At 37.6% G+C, this 19,470-nt stretch overlaps 2 protein-coding genes across 18 annotated transcripts in view; both read left to right on the forward strand.

Annotated features, from left to right (window-relative positions):
* LOC129776155 (signal peptide peptidase-like 3) overlaps nt 1-7,952 on the forward strand; it is an 89,026-nt gene extending 81,074 nt beyond the window's left edge. For all 8 annotated transcript variants that reach the window (XM_055781612.1, XM_055781618.1, XM_055781610.1 and 5 more), the window contains 5 exons: nt 890-1,390; nt 1,457-1,579; nt 1,652-2,300; nt 2,363-2,483; nt 7,712-7,952. In XM_055781612.1, the coding sequence (XP_055637587.1) occupies nt 1,132-1,390; nt 1,457-1,579; nt 1,652-2,300; nt 2,363-2,483; nt 7,712-7,780 (1,221 nt within the window). In that variant the 5' untranslated portion in view covers nt 890-1,131 and the 3' untranslated portion in view covers nt 7,781-7,952. The remainder of the gene's footprint in view (nt 1-889; nt 1,391-1,456; nt 1,580-1,651; nt 2,301-2,362; nt 2,484-7,711) is intronic.
* A 4,398-nt stretch (nt 7,953-12,350) lies between these two features.
* The window catches only part of LOC129776148 (SH2B adapter protein 2), a 36,196-nt gene continuing 29,076 nt past the window's right edge, over nt 12,351-19,470 (forward strand). For 2 of the 10 annotated variants that reach the window (XM_055781587.1, XM_055781595.1), the window contains exon 1: nt 12,351-12,768. The gene's annotated coding sequence lies outside the window, so the exon portion shown is untranslated. Of the gene's footprint in view, nt 12,774-18,613; nt 18,729-18,795; nt 19,279-19,311; nt 19,331-19,470 lie in introns of those variants that run through there. The other 8 variants (XM_055781592.1, XR_008743061.1, XM_055781596.1 and 5 more) reach the window with 8 other exon arrangements.

Here is a 19,470-nt window from a genome sequence, read left to right on the forward strand (position 1 = left end):
TAGAAAGCATTGAACTGTATTTCCTAAACTCTTTTTTGGAAGGTTTAATGGCCCTGAAAAGCGCCTTGTTTTATGGAATGGTTCCAATTTAGAAAACTCAGTACTCGTGGTTTTGAAAAAAACCATTTCGAACGCCCTCGATGCCGCCTTGTTCTGGATTTGCCACCAAAGCAGTTTGTATAAAGAACAAACTTTTTTCTTCTGCTACCTGATGCCGTTTTGCGATTGCGTTTGCCACTCGCCACTCGCTGCAACTGCCTGTTGTCTTGATGTCCACCGAACCGAATGTGTTCTGTTCCGAATGCGGGTTTTCTTATCGTCGCGAGCAGCTTTGCCAGCTAACTCGATCACTTCGGCGGCCGAAACTATATAACGCCGTCTAGGTGGACTGGTGCACTGGTACTAACGCGCTCGGCCTGGCAACCCTTGCGGGGAACTCCAGATCAACACGAGCGGGATTTTGCCTTTCCCTTCACCTTTGCGATCTATTGAGAAATGCTCGATTTATAAGCGTTCCAAATCTTGCATTTTTTCCTACTTGTTCAGTGCCTAGATTTCCATTTCACCCCCTATATCTTCCGGTTAGACGTAGTCCTACGTCAAAAAATTGTAGTTTTTTTTGCACGGGCTTTTCAAACGACTCTTGTACGTAGGTGACAACTGAATATTTGAATCAAAACCAAGGCATGAAAAAGAATTCTTTCTTGCAAAATTCTTTTTTTTTGGATGAAAAAAAAAGTTTTATTTTACAAAAAGATGCATGCCAACACAAGGATGCTGTTCTATTTTTACTTCCATGCTGTGAGAAAACTTCCTACTTTTTTCAAAAACGGAAAAAAAATTTAAAAAAACCTTAAATAAACAATCGTTTTCTTCTTTTGCTTTTCAGGTTGTCCATTAAACTCCATGAAATAATCAGAAAAATGTGTTCCCCAAATCATCCAGTGCCGATGGTCTGATTCGCCCCAGCGATCTCAACGCGACAGAGAGCCGCTGTTAGTGTGGAGCTTTCTTTGTGCCAACACAGGGAAACGTCGCTAGGGAGCATTCGCGCCGCCGTCACTACCGCCGGTTCGGTATTTTCAACGGCTTGCCAAGGAGACGCCTAGACGTGGTCTCTCCCGTTCCGCAATGTCGGAAATTTTCGCTGCAGGACCCCAACAGGACGACATTCTGCAGCAGCAACAGCAACAGACTGAGTACCAGTGGTCCTCCTACTCAATGATGGACTCCTCGCGAGTGTCGACCTGCCTCATCTCAATGCTTTTGATCGTTTATGGTAGCTTCCGGAGTCTCAACATGGAACAGGAACAACGGGAAAAAGAGAAAAAACGCCAAAGCGAGAGTATGAACAATTTGCTCACTGGGGAGCCGGTGCCACCGGAGCAAAGTAATCAACCATGCAGTATAGCTTGTATCAATTAGTTATCTAATGTCTGGGTTTTTATGTTTCTAGATAAATTTGCAACATTGGATACAATGCATGCTCTCTGCCTTCCATTGGGAGCATCTGTGTCGTTATTGGTTATGTTCTTCTTTTTCGACTCGATGCAGATGCTGTTCGCCGTTTGTACAGCAAGTATGAAACGAACTACATTGTGTCCATCTTTGGGATCTTTTTGATACGAAATTACTTTTTTTTTATTTTCAGTCATCGCAACTGTAGCTCTAGCATTTCTTCTGCTTCCGATGTGTCAATATATCATTCGACCGTGTTCAGATGGTAATCGGATATCGTTCGGTTTCTGTGGTCGCTTCACAGCAGCGGAATTATTTAGCTTCTCGCTGGCCGTGTCAATTGTTTGTATCTGGGTTCTCACTGGACACTGGCTACTAATGGATGCCATGGGAATGGGACTATGTGTGGCGTTTATCGCGTTTGTACGGCTACCTAGCTTGAAAGTATCCACACTCCTGCTCACAGGACTACTCATTTACGACGTGTTCTGGGTGTTTTTCTCCTCGTACATCTTTAGCACCAATGTAATGGTCAAAGTAGCAACCCGGCCAGCAGACAATCCGGTGGGTCTCGTTGCCCGCAAACTGAATCTCGGTGGAATTGTGCGAGAGCCACCCAAGCTAAATCTACCCGGAAAACTAGTGTTCCCCAGCATCCATAACACTGGTCACTTTTCAATGCTTGGGCTGGGAGACATCGTTATGCCGGGCCTGTTGTTATGTTTCGTGTTACGTTATGATGCATACAAAAAGACACAGTGTACGACAACGGCAGAAACTGGCGTACCACCACCGAGGGGAGTCGGCTCGAAGCTTACTTATTTCCATTGTTCCTTATTAGGGTGGGTGAAGATTTCAGTATGTTTGTAAACTAATGACTGAATGCATCCAACTTTCATTTCAGGTATTTTCTCGGTTTGTTGACCGCCACCGTTAGCTCGGAAGTATTTAAGGCTGCGCAGCCTGCTCTGTTGTACCTAGTTCCGTTCACACTGCTACCTCTGCTGACGATGGCATATTTGAAGGTTTGTATATAAAATGTACAGCCCTATTCTGTATTCCGGCGGATTTCCATTTCGTTCGAAACCGTTATTTCGTTCGAGTTATAATTGCGCATTCCCTATTTCGAACCTTTTGTTCATTTATTGTACGAAGAGAAACAGATCGAACAAAATGCAAATCAACCCGAACGGAATACAGAATGGAATTTTATGAGGTCGTTCGAAATATTTCGAATCAATCGAAATACAGAATAGGGGTGGTAGTGTTCATCCTGATTCGCAAGCAATAGACGCGAAATGGACGTTACTTATGATATGATATTCTAAAATGGTAATGGTAATGAATTAGAGAGACTTTAAACTCTGAGAGTTCATTCGTCTCTTATTCTAAAATTAAAATCGAATGTCTTTAATAGGCGTCGGAAAGCGTCTTAATATTTAAAAATTATTACAGCAAGCCACGCCCAACGGTTCATGTTTTTTCTGCCGGAAAAAAAATCAAGTGTTTTATAAATTGTCAAGCCGGAGTCTAAAAGCTTAATATCTGGTATAAGCTCCCCTCATAATTATGGATTCACTAAGGTGTTTTCGAACGCCGAGTGCTCAGAACAATATACGGTGGTGTAAAGGAAAACGGAGTATAGAGAAGGAGAATGAACCACGAACTGGCGCAACTCTACGGTGAGCCCGGCATCCAGAAAGTCGTCAACGACAACATGGCCGAAATCACCCGGATCAAAGCAGTAATGTTACGCAAACAAAATGTATATAACGGATTTTTCAGAAAGGAGTCAGCGCCAAGCGGACACTGAAATCGAAAACCTAGGAATGATTCACACGATATCGAGACAGCTGTTTACGAGCACTATAGAGGTCTATTCGGGGGTGAAGAATCGGCCAATCGAAACCACTTTCGTCCTACGAGAGTGGGTCCCCAAAACACTGAAGCCAATGTCACTCTCATGAACCGCATTACAGAGGAGGCCATCAGATTCACCGCTGCTCACAAATCGCCTGGAAAGGACGGATGAACTAGAGCTTTTTTCTTGAAATAATGGTACACTATCAAATCAGAAACAAAGTCATCGTCAATTACTCAGTTTGTAAAGGGGAAGCATTAAGCATCTCTTCGATCTGGTCGTGGTGTATTGACAGCCCTCAATAGGTCAACCCTCCCAAATATGCAATCCTGACATCCTGACAAAACACAGCTAGTTATAGATTGCTTCCGCCAATTTGGGGAAGTATCCGGAGTAATCTTCAGAAAACGATTGATTTAAAACTTGGAGCAAAGTTTCAATCACCAGAGGAATTGATTATTCAAGAAAAGATAAAAATATTTGGAGTTGTCGATAAAAAGTCAATTCAAGACTATATTGCAGTAAACTGGGCGAAATTAAAATGAAGCGTGACTTTATTATTGTGGTTAAACCGTACCAGAATTCTAAATATTAAACAGTGGATCTGGTTTATGTTCCCATACATCTGTTAGAAAATGGAAGTACATTGCTTCCATCCTGCCCTAGGCAGGCATCGAGAAGCTCCTGAAACAGCAAATTACCAAAGTCATCTGGTATGGAGTGCCACATGGAGTTCGTTATGAACAAATAGTTAAAACTAAATCCAAGGATGGCCTCGGTCTGTAATGCCCGATTAGAAATTCTAAATCTCATATCACTAATCGATTTCAATGGACTAGGGATGTACTTCCATATCAACAGGATTACGCTGACAGCGTGAAAAGCTACAGAGACATTAGTGTGATTCTAGAAGAAATGTCACACTTAAAGGAAATTATCGGTGAACTTCTCAAGCTTCCAGACAAATTACTGAGGAATCTGCAGCACACAAAATGTATAATCACATTCTGGAATTACTACCTGAAAATAGGATTCAAAATGTGGTTCAGCGAGATTGGATCTCTCACCTTCGAAGAAAAATTCTTTTAGTATTTGCTTTGTAGCAAAAAATTAGGTCACAATTTTCTCCGTTTTCGAGAAAATCGCATTGTAACATCGGGATGCAATAGTTGCCAAGCGGAAGAAACAATAAAACACAAGTACTCGACAACCATCTGTAGAAACATTGTGGAGTCGATTATCCTTTCATTGCCTTGCATCCAATGTATAACATTTAGAATGTTACATGACTATGGACCTTGTTATAGAAATCGAGTCGATAAAAATTTTGCTTGCCAGCTCTATTTTACTTTTATACATACCAAGCAAAGTCGATAGCATCAACCGAGTGAAAGCTATTGATACAACTGGCATACTTTTTCGAGTTGTTTGTTGTTTGTTGTTTGCGTCTCTGATATTTTCCTTTGGGAAACATTCCAGAAACGCTTAAATACACTCTGTCCAACTTCTATAAGACCACCCTGGTTCTATTTCGTTGCAACACAAACAGTTATAATTTCAACAAGATACATTCATACATTGTTGAATACTTAAAATAAAGTATATTTACTGTCAATTTCGTTCAAAAGAATTGCTTAAATATGATAATTTCAGCTGTCCAGTTTCTATAAGACCATTTCAAAATTCATAAGTATTATCAGTGAAAAATTCAAAACGATCGGCAGATTCACATGTCAATAATTGGCAACCTTGCCATTTCGGCTAATAACCTTGAGAATTCGTGTTGGAATACTATTTTTCAAATTCTGCTGAACAGATTTCTCAATATTTTTCCATGTTTCCGAAATTGCGACCTTGAGCTCTTTAATCGTGGTGTACCGCTTTCCCTCAGTGTAGATTCTGCGTACGAGGATCCTCCTAAGATTTTCAACAGGATTCAAGTATGGAGAGCGAACCAACCAGTCAAAAAAAATATGTGTTTGGTCCTAAGGACCATCCATTGCTTAGTTTCCTTGCTGGTATGAATGATAGCATTGTTTTGCTGGAATGTGATTTTTTTGTGACGATATCCACGCAAAAATGGTAGGAGAGAGGATTCCAGAACATGTATGTAATCCTTGAATGATGTGAAAGCTATCTTGAGCTTTTCGGTTGCACAGAATCCCGCCCAAACCATGCACTAAGCCAAGCCTCCACCAAAAATCCTGGTTGAAAAATACTGTTCCTTCTTCCGTAGATCACGTCCGTACCCGTTGAAACTATCAGGACCATCCAAATTGAACTTTTTTTCGTCAGTGAAAATAACCTATACATTGAAGAACTTTTCGTTATGGTATATAGCAAAATGTATTCTTTTAGAAACATTCTTTGTGATAACAAACCATGTCCCACTGTCGGTTCAAGTGAGCTTTGGCAAAACTCAGACGTCTTCCGATGGGAGATGGTGTAAGATGAGGAGCTTTAACCTTTTAAGCCCTCTTTATGTGGAGATTTTTTTACCAAAACTTGACGAATTGTCACCCGAGTAACATTCGAATTGAAATATTGCTTTGTTTGCATAAGCGATTTTGAGGAATTCGAAGCTGTTTTAGGTATTTACCGCTTATCCCGGTCAGAGAGCTTCGATTTACCTGGAACTCTTTCCTTTTTACCGTATCCTTGAGGGTGGACCCCGGTATGGAAGATCGAAAAACATGAATTTTTGTTTTTTGCATTTTTTGTGAAGCTTATGCCCTCAGAAATGTTGTCCTGAAATGAATTTTCGATATTTCGGAAAGTTACAGCCAAAAGTATGAAGTCAGCTCAAGGGATATGGTATTGCTGTACGAATTTGAAAACACGTTTTTATCGTAACCATGTTATTTCAACTGGTGGTATTGATATCTCAGGATCTACTCAACCGATTTGTCTGAAATTTTTTATCAGTAAAAATGAATTATCTAAGGCGTTACATAGCCGTTTTTTGATATCTCATTTTTTCGATTTTTTAAAAATCGTTATTTGAAAAATATCTAATTTTTAACAAAAATAATCGCTCTTTCGGCAATTTTTAGAATCCCTATGTAACGCTTTAGGTTTAAAGTTTCAAAATATTAATTGGAATTTGTTCTACGACACCCCGTTGCTTCAGAACTGATACCATCAGCAAGGTACCGATTTTCAGACAGCATCTACACATGCAGCTGTCAACAGCGTCATAATCATTATTTGTGCACTCAAAAAATGGAAAATACATCTTCAAATATACCTTGAACAATAATCAAAATACACGAACACTTCACTTTATTCGTAACATCCGAAAAAAAATCCACGAAAATTCATTATTTTCCGACCTTCCAGACAGGGATCCCCCCTTAAGGATTCGCCAAATAATTGAGCACTACTTGATGTCCAATCCGATGAACAATTTTTCTGATACCAACATTTTCTTGGTGAAATGCATTGATTTGCCTTTCTTCTCTCTCCGTGAACACTTTTCCCTTTGGCATTTTTCAAGATTTATTGATCAAAGCAACTAAAACAACGGAAAATGTAAATGGTCTTATAGAAACTTGATACTTGATTTTGATTTTGATTTTGATTGATTTTTTCTATTTTGATACACCAAATGGAAGTTTCCTGAAAAAACGGTTTCCTTTATGAACAAGTATCCTTGAAAAAGTTGAGATAAGATAACGTGGCAGAATCTGGATCTGGTTCTGTTCAAAAATGTACATAAAAATACCGTTAAATCCATCACTCCATTGAGTGTTCTCTTGGGAAGTTCGTGTAGCTGCTTTAGTGAATTGATCTCATTGGGTGCTAAGTTCTGCTTATGTGTAGGAAAGGGAAAGGAGAATGGGCTAGTGCATTCGAGGAAGTGAAGCGGGCTTCTAAGGAAGACACATAAGGGGAACGTAATATTAAGATCGCGACTATTTATGCTGTAAAAATTTGATATGCGTGAGTATATCCTTCCGAACTTCTAAATTAGGAGCCAAAATGGAGAAAAACTCCTGATACGCATCGTTTCACATTGTGAGCTAACGCCGAAATGCAGGCAAAAATAATGCTCGTTGCGTCGGGGAGGAAAGCGGGTGATTAGTGCAGTCGAAAAACATACCCATTTCAATCGTCAATTTGTTCAAATGTTTTACTATATTTCCTGTTCGTGTTTCAAGCAAAAAAAAAAATGCTGGATAAGTTTCCTGTTTAATGGTATATAACATAACATATGTCGCAATAGCGATTTTGAGTAATATGCATTCGAAAACTCTTAATGAATCGTTACATTTTTCGTAGAGTGACCCCCCTATATAGAAATCAAAGACATAGTCCTATGTCAAAACGGCCAGCCACTGTCGGCCAGTGTTAATGAAAAAGTTTAAATTTTTTCATCATTTCAATTTACAGGGCGACTTGAGACGGATGTGGAGTGAACCGTTCATCATACAGCAAGCGTCCAAGCAGTTAGAGGTTTAGGCTGTTAATGCTTTTTATGGAGAAATCAGCAGCATTGACACATAAGTAGTTGTAAGGCCACGTTCAGAGTAAGAAAGATGCATAAATTAGATGAAAAAAAAACAAGATTTAGGGTATAGGTGCATATACATGTAAGAACTGAACGGAAACAAACAAACAAACAAAGCGTTTCTCACATCAATGTATTAAGTATCGAACAGAACAAACAAATGAGCAAACAAACATGTCAACAAGTGTACACAGCGTACACAAAGCTACGATATAAGGATGGAATGTTTACTTTTGGGAATGTACTATCCCGCGCAGAATGAAATTAATAAGTAAGCTACACTAAAGGATAGCTTAGAAGCTAAATATATGTGTAAGGTTTATGATCATTATTTTTTTTTGAGTTTATCATCTTAAGTTTCCCTGAGACTTGGAGACTATAGCAATACAAGCAGACGCATTTATTTAAATCAAACAGCAACCAATTATCATTATGTCTAGTGCGCCAGAGAAGGACAAACTTCTCCACCCATAGAGCAATTATTCTATATACTCTGTTTATAAGTCGATTACTAGCCTTATCGTTTTTTTGGTTCGTTTAAAACCATCCAAATTTTGTTGAAAGCCCGCATCTCATAAATTCACGCACGCAAGTGCCGTCATCACCGTCATTAGGTATTCAGCGGTAGGAGGAGTCTTTGTACCCAAAGTGGAAAATTATGTCAAATTATTAGTAAGCTTAAAGTTTGTATGGGTAATCGACAGTCAGTGGAAAATGGTTGATCGTTTAAGAAAAGCGCCTCATCATCGCATAACTTTGGGATATTTCAAATCCTCCATGCTGCTTGAGTTTATTCATTTCGAAGCCAACCATTTTAACAATGTGTAACACATTTTGGAAAAAAAAAACATTCAAATTTCACCCGAAAACTTTACACTCACATCCACACGCGTAATGATAAAGGAATATAAAAATGTGATAATTTTGTATAATTTCTGCACTCTCTGTGTAAGCCTATCTCGAATGTATACTTTATATTTTTTTTCGGATAGAAAAGTCTGTTTAAAATAGTGAAATAAAACTGGTTTTTGAAAATTCGAGAGTTTATTTCAATACCGCTTATATCACAATACTCCTAAAACTTGAAACATTTAGAATCACTGTTCATTTTATAGCAATGGTCGTAGTAGGTGTATCTGAAATCTTTTGACAACAAAGTTTTTGGAAACCCTGTATCTTCGACGGCAAAAGAATCACGCTATTCCGTTTTGTTTTGAAAAAGTTATGTATGATGGAAGCCGAGAGAAGCAATTTGATATTGGACACACATATTAAAAGTCTTGTGTGGTCTGGTACTAAAATCGCAAAATAACTGAAAGTGGCTTAATCGACCGTGTTTGATGTACTGGAACGTTTCCGTGAACTTTCCACGTATATTATGCTGATGCAGTTTGTGTGTCTTATAAGCATATAATTTAAATCGATTCAGTACTGTAGTAAATCGTGTTGCATGCTGAAGAAAATCATGAAACAGTAAATCATATTAGATCTTAACATAGAACATATTACATCATATTGAAATGTCAATGAAATGCTGATGCACTCGAAAGTTTTAACCGCTGTTGAATTAAATTTCAGATAGCCGCGCGAGATAGCTGGTGGATGATAATCCAGACGACCGGAGTTCGAACCCACATCGGAGCAGTTTTCACCAAACATCAATCTGTGCCATTTTAAACATTCATATTCCACTCCCAACACAAGTCAATCAAACAATTATTATTTCTACAAACATAAATACAGTAAACATTCGCTAACTGGGCGAAAAGGGAAGACCAGTTATTGACATTTGCGTTTTAACTGGTCCGGCATGTTAAACGTCAAATAAAATCGAGGGGAACTTCAATGAATTGTTTGATTCACGTTGATAATGAAATTGGATAAACAAAAGGATTCCATTGAAAGTTTCGCATTGAGTGTGACAACAGATATGAAATATAATTTGAGGACATTATTTTTCTGTAATTCAATCAATGTTTTTGTCATGCGAAAATAATGTCAATTTTCATAACATTTCAAGTTTCATTCGAATTCCCCTCACAGCAAATCTTCCATTTGAATATGGCGTCGATTGTTTACGAAATTCTGCTTTTTAACTGGTCCAAGGACCAGTTAACGTTCGCTCAGTTAAAACGCAGACCAGTTAAAACAGGACCAGTTAGCGAACGATTACTGTACTCATATATAACAATGGCGATTCGTGAGGCTATAATAAACATTTCACGAAAATATTTTGCGCCATTTGTTTTTTTATGTCTGTAATAAATCGTATATGAGTATGTCGTAATTGGTGCATTGACAATTCATGAATATATTTATATTAGATCGCAATTCAATTTCAACATAATCGCTATTATAGCCGGTCAAAGTTGCATATTCATCCAAACAAATTCGGTAAGCATTTGCCATGTATGCATATGGCCTCCACTTTTGCATGCATATGCCAGTTAGGCGCATTATATGCCAACCAAATTTTAGGGCATATGATGTTATATATACACTTGTTATGCGATTTAATGGTTGCTGGGTAGCGCTGTACATGGTGACAGACATACAATTTTCGAAGTACAACGCTAGTACAGTTGTATGTCAGTCATAAATATTAGTGAAGCTTCATAGATAATAATGGGTTTTCAGGCAGAATGAGCACTTTTAAAATAAAAATTATCAATGAAAATTAACTTTTCCGTTTCAAATTAGTGTTCAATGTGAATGGAAAACTTTGTTTTCTTCATGTGGTAAAATAATCTCATACAAACATTTCATCTGAAGATAATTTGTTCTTATAATGTTAAGTTTTAGTGGGAAAATATTATCGTATCCAGATGTCGACACCGTACCGTACCGGATACATTTCATTTCGTTTTCAACGTGAAATGTAAACGGAGATAAGCCCATCATCATTTTACTCGCTGCGCTATTGGCGATCTAACGTACAAATCTACACCTAGGCGGCGCTGCGGTGAAAGTGATGATGGTTTCAAATTTTGCCATGTGAGCTTATGGAAGGTTTGAAGTTCTTTCCATAAATTACAATGTTATAATCATAAAAGATTATTTGATTGCGATGAGTTTGTAAGAAATTTAATTCTGCGCAATTTTATATATAACATGTTATTTATTTACCTCTTTCAGTACTGAAAACTATAAAAATGTTGACAATGGTTGAATTAAAGAAGGAAATTCGAGAGCACAATCAAACACAAGTAGAAAAACGCACGATTCCTGCATGTGAGAACTACCTTGGAAAGCCCGGTAGTAAAATATACGTGATTTGTTTTTGAGTTTTAGGTTACATTAGCATCATTTTCTTAGTTCAAAAGCAAAATCCAGATGTCTCACCGATCGTTTACGTTTTGCGTTATACTTATGACAGACATACAGCTGTACTTGCGTTGTACTTCGAAAATTGTATGTCTGTCACCATGTACAGCGCTAGAACCATGCAAGCAACTCGGTACAATCGCTGTACCTGTACCGACCTGTTTTACCGCTGTACATGGCTACAGTTGTACTGTGCGCAGCGCCATAGACGGTTAGTGGTGGGTAGCATGAACAAGCAGAATCAAATCACTTGATAAACGTTCTTTTCATTGACTTTCTTTTAAGTTAATAACTCAGATTGGAAACTTTTTTGTTGTGTTTGATAGTTTAGACACTAAATAAAAACCTTTTTCATTGAAATATGTGGTGGAAATTGGAAAAATATCTGATTGTCAGTTTCACATACGGTACAATGTACAACCAAAGTATGTCTGTCATGGTACGATGGTACTTGTACAACGCTGTACACGTACAACGCAAGTACAGCTGTATGTCTGTCCCTGGTATTAGATCGCCAATCAGGTTGCGAATCTAATACCAGGGACAGACATACAGCTCTACTTGCGTTGTACGTGTACAGCGTTGTACAGGTACCATCGTAGCATGACAGACATACTTTGGTTGTACATTGCACCGCATGTCAAACTGACAATCAAAAATTCGACCAATTTTCACCACATGTTTCAATGAAAAAGTTTTTTATTTCGCGTCTGAACCATTAAGCACAACAAACAAGTTTCCAATCTGAGTTATCAATTCAAGAGAAAGTCAATGAAACGAATATTTACCAAGTGTTTTGATTCGGTTTGTTCATGCTATCCACCACTGACCGTCTATGCCGCTGCGAACAGTACAACTGTAGCCATGTACAGCGGTAAAATAGGTCGGTACAGGTACAGCGATTGTACCGAGTTGCTTGCATGGTTCTAGCGCTGTACATGGTGACAGACATACAATTTTCGAAGTACAACGCTAGTACAGCTGTATGTCTGTCATAAGTATAACGTAAATTCGTCAACACCTTTTTCAAAAATAGAATTAACACCTTCAGCCATCTATATATCGAATGTGATAATAATGCAAAAATGAAGCGTTCCCAGCCGTGGGGAAAATGTACCCCCGCCTGTCGTTTTTAGGTTAGCAATCTGACGTCTCGGGATTTGACAGCTCTGAATGCTGCTAAAATCGACACACCACTCCCCTTCGTACGTGTTTTGATTACGCTTTCCAGGCGGCGGTGTGGTGTTTCGCATTTTAACCAAACTTAAATCCGTGTTTTGTAACGCAAATCGGGCTCCAGATCGTTCTAAACCGGCTCCAAACAGTGCGCGAGTGTTTCGACCGTTTCGCTACGTGATTTGTTGATTCGAAAATGTGTTATTTAGTGCATGTTAGTGATTTTTTACGACCAAGGCACAAGACCGTCTCGTAAGCCTCGAAAAAGAAGGAAGAAAAATTGTGCTAGCATCATCACTGGTAGCAACCGTGAAGCCAACCAGCCAGCCACGGGAGAACGAGGAGGCTGCAGCTACAAAACATAGCATCATCTTTGAGCAGCGAGAAGGCGGAGGTGTGAAGGAAGCAAAGTGGAGTGAATCTATTTGGTCCCGAGCGAGTAAGGTTCAGATATATGTATTTTTTTTATTGAATGTTTTCTTCGGCGGATGCTCGCCGTCATTTCGGCTTTACACTTATGCTGTATTACGTGAATGTAGCGCTATCGATGTTTCAGAATAGTTTAAAAATATATCCTCGGAAACATATCAGTTGCTAAAGTATAAATATTGAATTTCCTTGTATGAAAATTATGCAAGGTATAGTGCCGGAATTTTAAGACGTGTTCTTGTCTATTCGTATTCTCTCGATTATGCTACAATTTTCGACCGACTATGCTTGGATGGAATGAGAAGAAGCCCGAAGAAGAAATAGAGGAGTATTTATTATAAATGTTATCAATCACTGAACTGATTCGGAATATTAATTTAGAGGTTTTCGAATTCTTTTTGACATATTTTGTTTCATACTTGTAACTCTTTCTGAATATAAGTATCTCTGACTGACATTTTCCTCCCTGATCTTACTCCCAACATAGTTTTCCAATTTGGCACAAGGAAATTATCCATTTCTTTTTAGAATTAATTCAATTATTTATATGTGTGCTTAATTGTACTTGACTTTATTTATGTTTTGTACAGCAATCTAATGGGAAAAAAACTTATTTATCTATTATTTAAACCGTTACTTAATCTTGGTCTCAATGATTTTTCTATACTATTTAATAAAATAGTCACACAATATAAAAACAATACCCAATTTATTGTCTACGAGTAAGCTGACGGTGGAAGGCGACGGAGAAGATATTAAAAGCAAACCGGTTGAAAACATCGTTGAAACAAACTGGCATATAAAACGGACGGGATCGTGCGGCGCAAAATTCACACTGCGTTCTTCAAGATGCACGAAGTTTCTGACACGATATGAAATATAGAGCATATGCTTACGATCCGCGTTGACGGCATTGAGCTTCGTATTACGAAATGGGGGAGCAGGCATGACAATATGGGTTTGCAAAAGACATAAACGTGCTTTTAAAATAAAAATGATGAATGAAAATTATTTTTACCAAACCAAATTAGTACTCTAGGTAAACTAAAATCACTTTTGCTTGCAAGTAGTAAAAAAATATCATACACAAATTGTGTTTAAAGATAATTTTGTATTATAATGGCAAGTTTTGGTGAGAATATCTGAAAATTGATAGAAAATAGTTTAAATTGGGGTCAGAACAGCGTACTTATAGAAGGCAAATAACGCAAAGAAAAAAATTTCATTCAAATTTTAGCAATTTAAAACTGCCTTAGGGTCGACTAATCTGATAGAGAATAGTTGACCTCATACAAACTAATATCGTATCCAGATGTCGACACCATTCCGCCGTCAACGCGAATAGGATATATAGACATTAACCCTTTGCGGTCGTTTGTCTGCTTATCTCGGAGCTATTGAAAATGGCGTGCAAAAAATTGAAAAGTACGTTTTTCACCATAGATTTTATGGCGATCCTTAAAGGGGTTCAAAAACATGCAAAATTTCTTATTTGGTACCCAATACAATATTTTCCATAGAGCTGGTTATTTGGTTTGGGGGCACTTTTTACTTCCTTATCCAGCTAGGTCCTTTCGTTCCATTTGCTTGATTATTTCTCGAGTTATGCACATACCCCCCGAAAGAATCCTACGGAATCCCTCATAAAATACAGACATCTGCCTTATGTCATAAAGGTAATCTTTTTCCACAGTCATCATTATAATTTTGAATAACCGTTTCTGGTCAGATCTCGACCGCAAATAATTCTTGATCCGTCAAACAACAAAAAAAGTTCTTTCAACGGATGCCGTTGTATTAGTCAATGTCAGTATCATTCTGGCCGGCCGTTTCAGAGAAGGTTTGATGCAGGTTTTGTCCAACGATGATCGAAATAATGACTATAATTTAAAAAGAACCGTCAGCTTATTACAAAACATCGCTTCATCTAATTTCGAGTGGTATGAAATAAGCATTTTCAAATTCCCAATAGGTAATGCGACATCGAAGTCGGCAAATTTTTCGTGATTCAACAAAGCGACGAATTTGTATTCATCTAGTTCCTTAAACCGTTTCGTCATTTCGTCAATAATTTTGTCTATAATCGATTCATATAAACGACGACAATTGATGACGTTACTGTCATTCATAGTTTCGCCAGATACATCAATTGCATATTTGAGCGTACTATCGGAATGCTATCGGAAGCCTTGACGATACACACAAATTCTACTACGTCTAATTCCTTTTTTTTTTGGCAAAATTTGATAAAGAACAAAAATGTATGTGCAAAAATATTCGCAAAAAGTTTTAGCAAGAATACAGTGTTGAACTCAAGCATTGTTGTTGTTGGCGGGATTTCACCAGGATGCCTTGGTTCTGGGGCTGGTCGTCTATCACAATACAATCGAACTTCGTCTGCATAGTCGTGTACAGCATCTGAAAGCGTGTTTTTGCCTTTTATTCTTCTGTTTATTTTGAGATTTGGAGAATTGAACTACTTTCTTAAATGTCGAGATACCGGGCACATTATAGAGACGACTTTAATGTAATGAGGTGGCCAGCGTTGTTATTGACCATTTACACACACATTATATGCACGCCTTGTCGTGCTACTCATAAGCGTCATTCAGTGTGTTCTTAGTATTCCATTCACTGCCATTTCGTTGGTTCAGGTCAATTACGAAGAGAAACTACGAATTGTACAGTCTATCCTATAGGAAAAATAGAAAGCCGGAGACCGAAGTGACGATAAAAAAGTGGAAAGTGAACGGAATCCCAATCTCTCCGTCCGAGATGTCGCAAATAAGCGGGGGGTATTGTCTACCAGCGTGCATGTAAAGGCGCACTTCAATTACAAATATTTTTTTAAATATCTCGAGAATGGCTACATTTAGAAGGAGATTGATAATAACCTTTTTTGTTTTAAATAACATCAGGATTCATAATTTGTGATTAAAAATGACTGCTAACATACAAAAACTCGAAATTTAGAAAATTCCTAAAAATTCGATTTTTTTTTATTCAAAATATATATTTTTATTAGGGCTCATATGGCGTCAGCCTAACGGGGCCGGGAGTTCAATATTTCGACAATGTTTGCTTACAACTATGTTAGTAATATGTAACCGATAACTCGCGGTTGACTCGAGGTTAGTATTACAAGTGTTCTCATAATTGGTATGTTGCAGTTTTCGATGCTCTGTACGTGTGCCCGACACGGGATACCTCCTATTGGGAGGCAGCTGACCATTAATCAGCAACGCCCCCCTAGTCTGTACCCCATATCTAGCGTGGTGCGTCTTTCTCGACTCGAGGAATCCAGGATAGAATGGTCACTAGCCGGCGCAATCATCAGCTCGTGTAGAGTTGTCATAAGCGGTACAACCTTTGGCTCTTGTTGAATGATCAGTGGACTGCACAACCTTTGACCCGTGTATCTGTAAAGAGTGTGTGTATGTATTGGCGCGACTAAGTAAAAGTTTATCGATTAGATAGGAGGGATATGAAACGGGGACACAACGAAGGAAACATCATTAAACGTTTACATCGGCGTTTCTGAGGAACAGGTATAGATGAAGCAGAAGATCAGGATCACGGCTACCTAAGATATCCCGGACGGGGATATCCGATTGTCTGCCTTGTGCTCTCAGTGCTCTAGAGAGAGCTAAAAATTCGATGTTCCAAAAAAGTTCGTCAAAAATAGTTTTACTATTTAAGGCCCATTTTTTAAATTTTCTACATGACTTCTATTTTATATGAAAAAATTGTAAAAAATATAAAAAAATACATATTTGTTGATATCGCAAATTAAAATTTTATTTTGTAAATAAAAAAGAGTACTATTTTTTCTTCTCAGTGTATATTTTTTTCAAATTAAGCCAACAATACTCTATAACTCTTTCTAACACACTATTTCGGTACGACTCATATTTTTTGATATATAAATTATCAAATATTTCTCTTACTCAAATCGATACGCCCTCTTCAAAAGTTACGCTTGAGTCAAAAAATTAACCATGATGATGTATTTGGAAAAGTTGTTGGAAATTATAAGTAAATTCATAAAATTTCATGAACATGATGGTATAACACGACAAACATATTAAAATCGATTATTTACTATAAAAAAGACAATAAATTAGAAATATTTTTTTAAATATTTCGAGAATGGCTACATTTAGAAGGAGATTGATAATAACCTTTTTTGTTTTAAATCACATCAGGATTCATAATTTGTGGCTAAAAATGATTGTTAACATACAAAAATTCGAAGTTTCCAAAATTCGTAAAAATTTTATGTTCCACAAAGTTCGTCAAAATAGTTTTACCATCTTGGGCCCATTTTTAAAATTTTCTGCATGACTTCTATTTTGTATGAAAAAATTTTAAAAAAAATTTAAAAATATGTATTTTGGATATTGCAAATTAAATTTTTATTTGTAAATAAAAAAAAGAGTACTAATTTTTTTTCTCAGTGTACATTTTTTTTATTTTCAACCATCAATACTCTATAACTCTTTCTAAGACACTATTTCGGTACGACTCATAGCTTTTGAGATATAAATTATCAAAGATTTCTCTTGCTCAAATCATTACGCCCTTTTCAAAAGTTACGCTTGAGTCAAAAAATTCCCAATTGCTGTGAAAAACTCATATTTCTTCCAACCCAAACGGAATACACTCTTTCATTGGAATCAAAAATACACGTTTTTAAAATCTGCATTTTTAGGACGATTTCATTTGGAAATGCTGTTAAATAACTTCATATGGTCGGTGTTAAGTCGGACCAGAGGGGGTCTTCGTAGCCACTTGGTTACGCGTTCGCTTACTAAGCGATCGGTCGTGAGTTCAAACTCAGGACCCTCAATTGAGCATCTTTGTGTTGTTATAGAATAACTACGTCCAAGCAAACATCATCAGCGATGGAGATCGATCCACGGTCGAAATTAGATCGATTCATCCATACAACTGCTCTGCTCTGCAAGAAACATCGGGCTGCTGTTCTATAAATAACCCAACAATGATCAATATCAACTGTCTCCGCTGTCCGGTCTGCTGAACAATGGAAGAACAGAAAGAATACCCTTATGCTGAAATGGCTACTACTGTGTAATTTACCATAATGTAATGGAACAGAAAACTTAACGCCTAAATGGCTACTACTAACTACTGTGTAATTTACAGTTTATAGAAACATAAACATATGTACATGTACATGATTAAAACCCGGCTCTGTTACAGCTAAAATGCTAATGAGCCTAATAAATAAATAAATGGGATAAAAAAAGTTGGACCAGATCATGTGACATTTTTATGATTTCGAGAAGAACGAATTTGAAGTTTGGGCTATATGGGGCCATTGAGCATTCGAAAAATTATTATAGGAACGCGGTCATTCAGTTCAATGGACAGTTGTAGTTTATTTCTCATCTGTATTATTCAGGATGTTCTTCGTTGAATTCTACCTGCATGTACCTTTCATCTTTGATGTACAACTTTAAATAACACAAATTCAGTACAAAAACTATACCAATTATGTTATGATTAATCGATGTTTGTGTTGAATGTAGTATTGCTAAATTTTACAGTGTGTATTCAAAAATTGTGTGTCATCAACAATGATTGATTTTTCAGCCGAAGATGCGCTGCTGAATCTTATTAACAAAGGACAACGCTCCCTAAGTCAATTTACACATTAGATGGTTGCAGAGACTAACATATGGCCATGAAGAATTGGTTTCGAAATACTGACCCAGACATTGGCGCGCGCCTGCCTACCCATCAACGGTAGTGGTGGTGATAATGATGCTGTCGATGATGACTACACATCACACATCACAGAGAACTTCCGGATGATGATGATGATGATGTATCGAGATGTTTCAGCGACAGAAAGAGCAGTGAGCGCAGTTAACTGTTTGATTTGCTAGCGTTGAGATGAAGTGAGATGCACAAATAACAACAAGAGAAGCAGCAACAGCAGAGGATGTGAGTGCAGGTGAACAAAAATGACAACGCGCGAGAAGCGTACGAATGTAAACAACTCGCCTATTTACGTCGCAATCAATCAATAGAGCGCGCCGCGAGTAGATGCAAAGCAAAGTGGAAAAATGATTTGAGGAATGTGTGAAAAATAGTGCACTGCATATAGTCGTATCACAACCAATAAAATTTTATTAGAGCAGATTCATAATCAAGACGAATTTGAATTGTTCGAATGTGTGTATGTGTGTGGGGAATAAATCCTGGTGGAAACCGTTTAATTAGCAAAAGCCAAAGGCGGCGATTGTGGCGGCGACGTGAAGTGTTACAACAATCAATTTAAACAACCAGGAATAACACCAATAGTCCGATCGCGAATCTAGGGAGGACGAGCGGATTCAAATCTGACTTTGGGGCTGACAGCGATATTTTGTCGACATCGTAGGTTCGGTGTATGTGGTGCCATTTCAATAAATGTATATAAATAAACAGACAGATGCGAGTATATAGTGTATACGGAGTGATAAGAAGTGATCACGGCACGGTGGAATACGAGGTTTGATGATGCACAGTTGTGAAAGTTGTTTTCAGTTACCCAAAATACTCGAGTATGGTTTTTTTATTCAAAGTGTTATACATTTTTAGAATTTTGCTATTTTTCTTCTGAAAGCATTTTTGTTGAATTCAGAGAGGAATGAGTCGAAATGAATTCGTTCATTAATAGTATTTTACTGAAATGTGTCATCTA

Source organism: Toxorhynchites rutilus, chromosome 3, assembly GCF_029784135.1.
Source record: "Toxorhynchites rutilus septentrionalis strain SRP chromosome 3, ASM2978413v1, whole genome shotgun sequence".
Taxonomy (NCBI): Eukaryota; Metazoa; Arthropoda; class Insecta; order Diptera; family Culicidae; genus Toxorhynchites; species Toxorhynchites rutilus.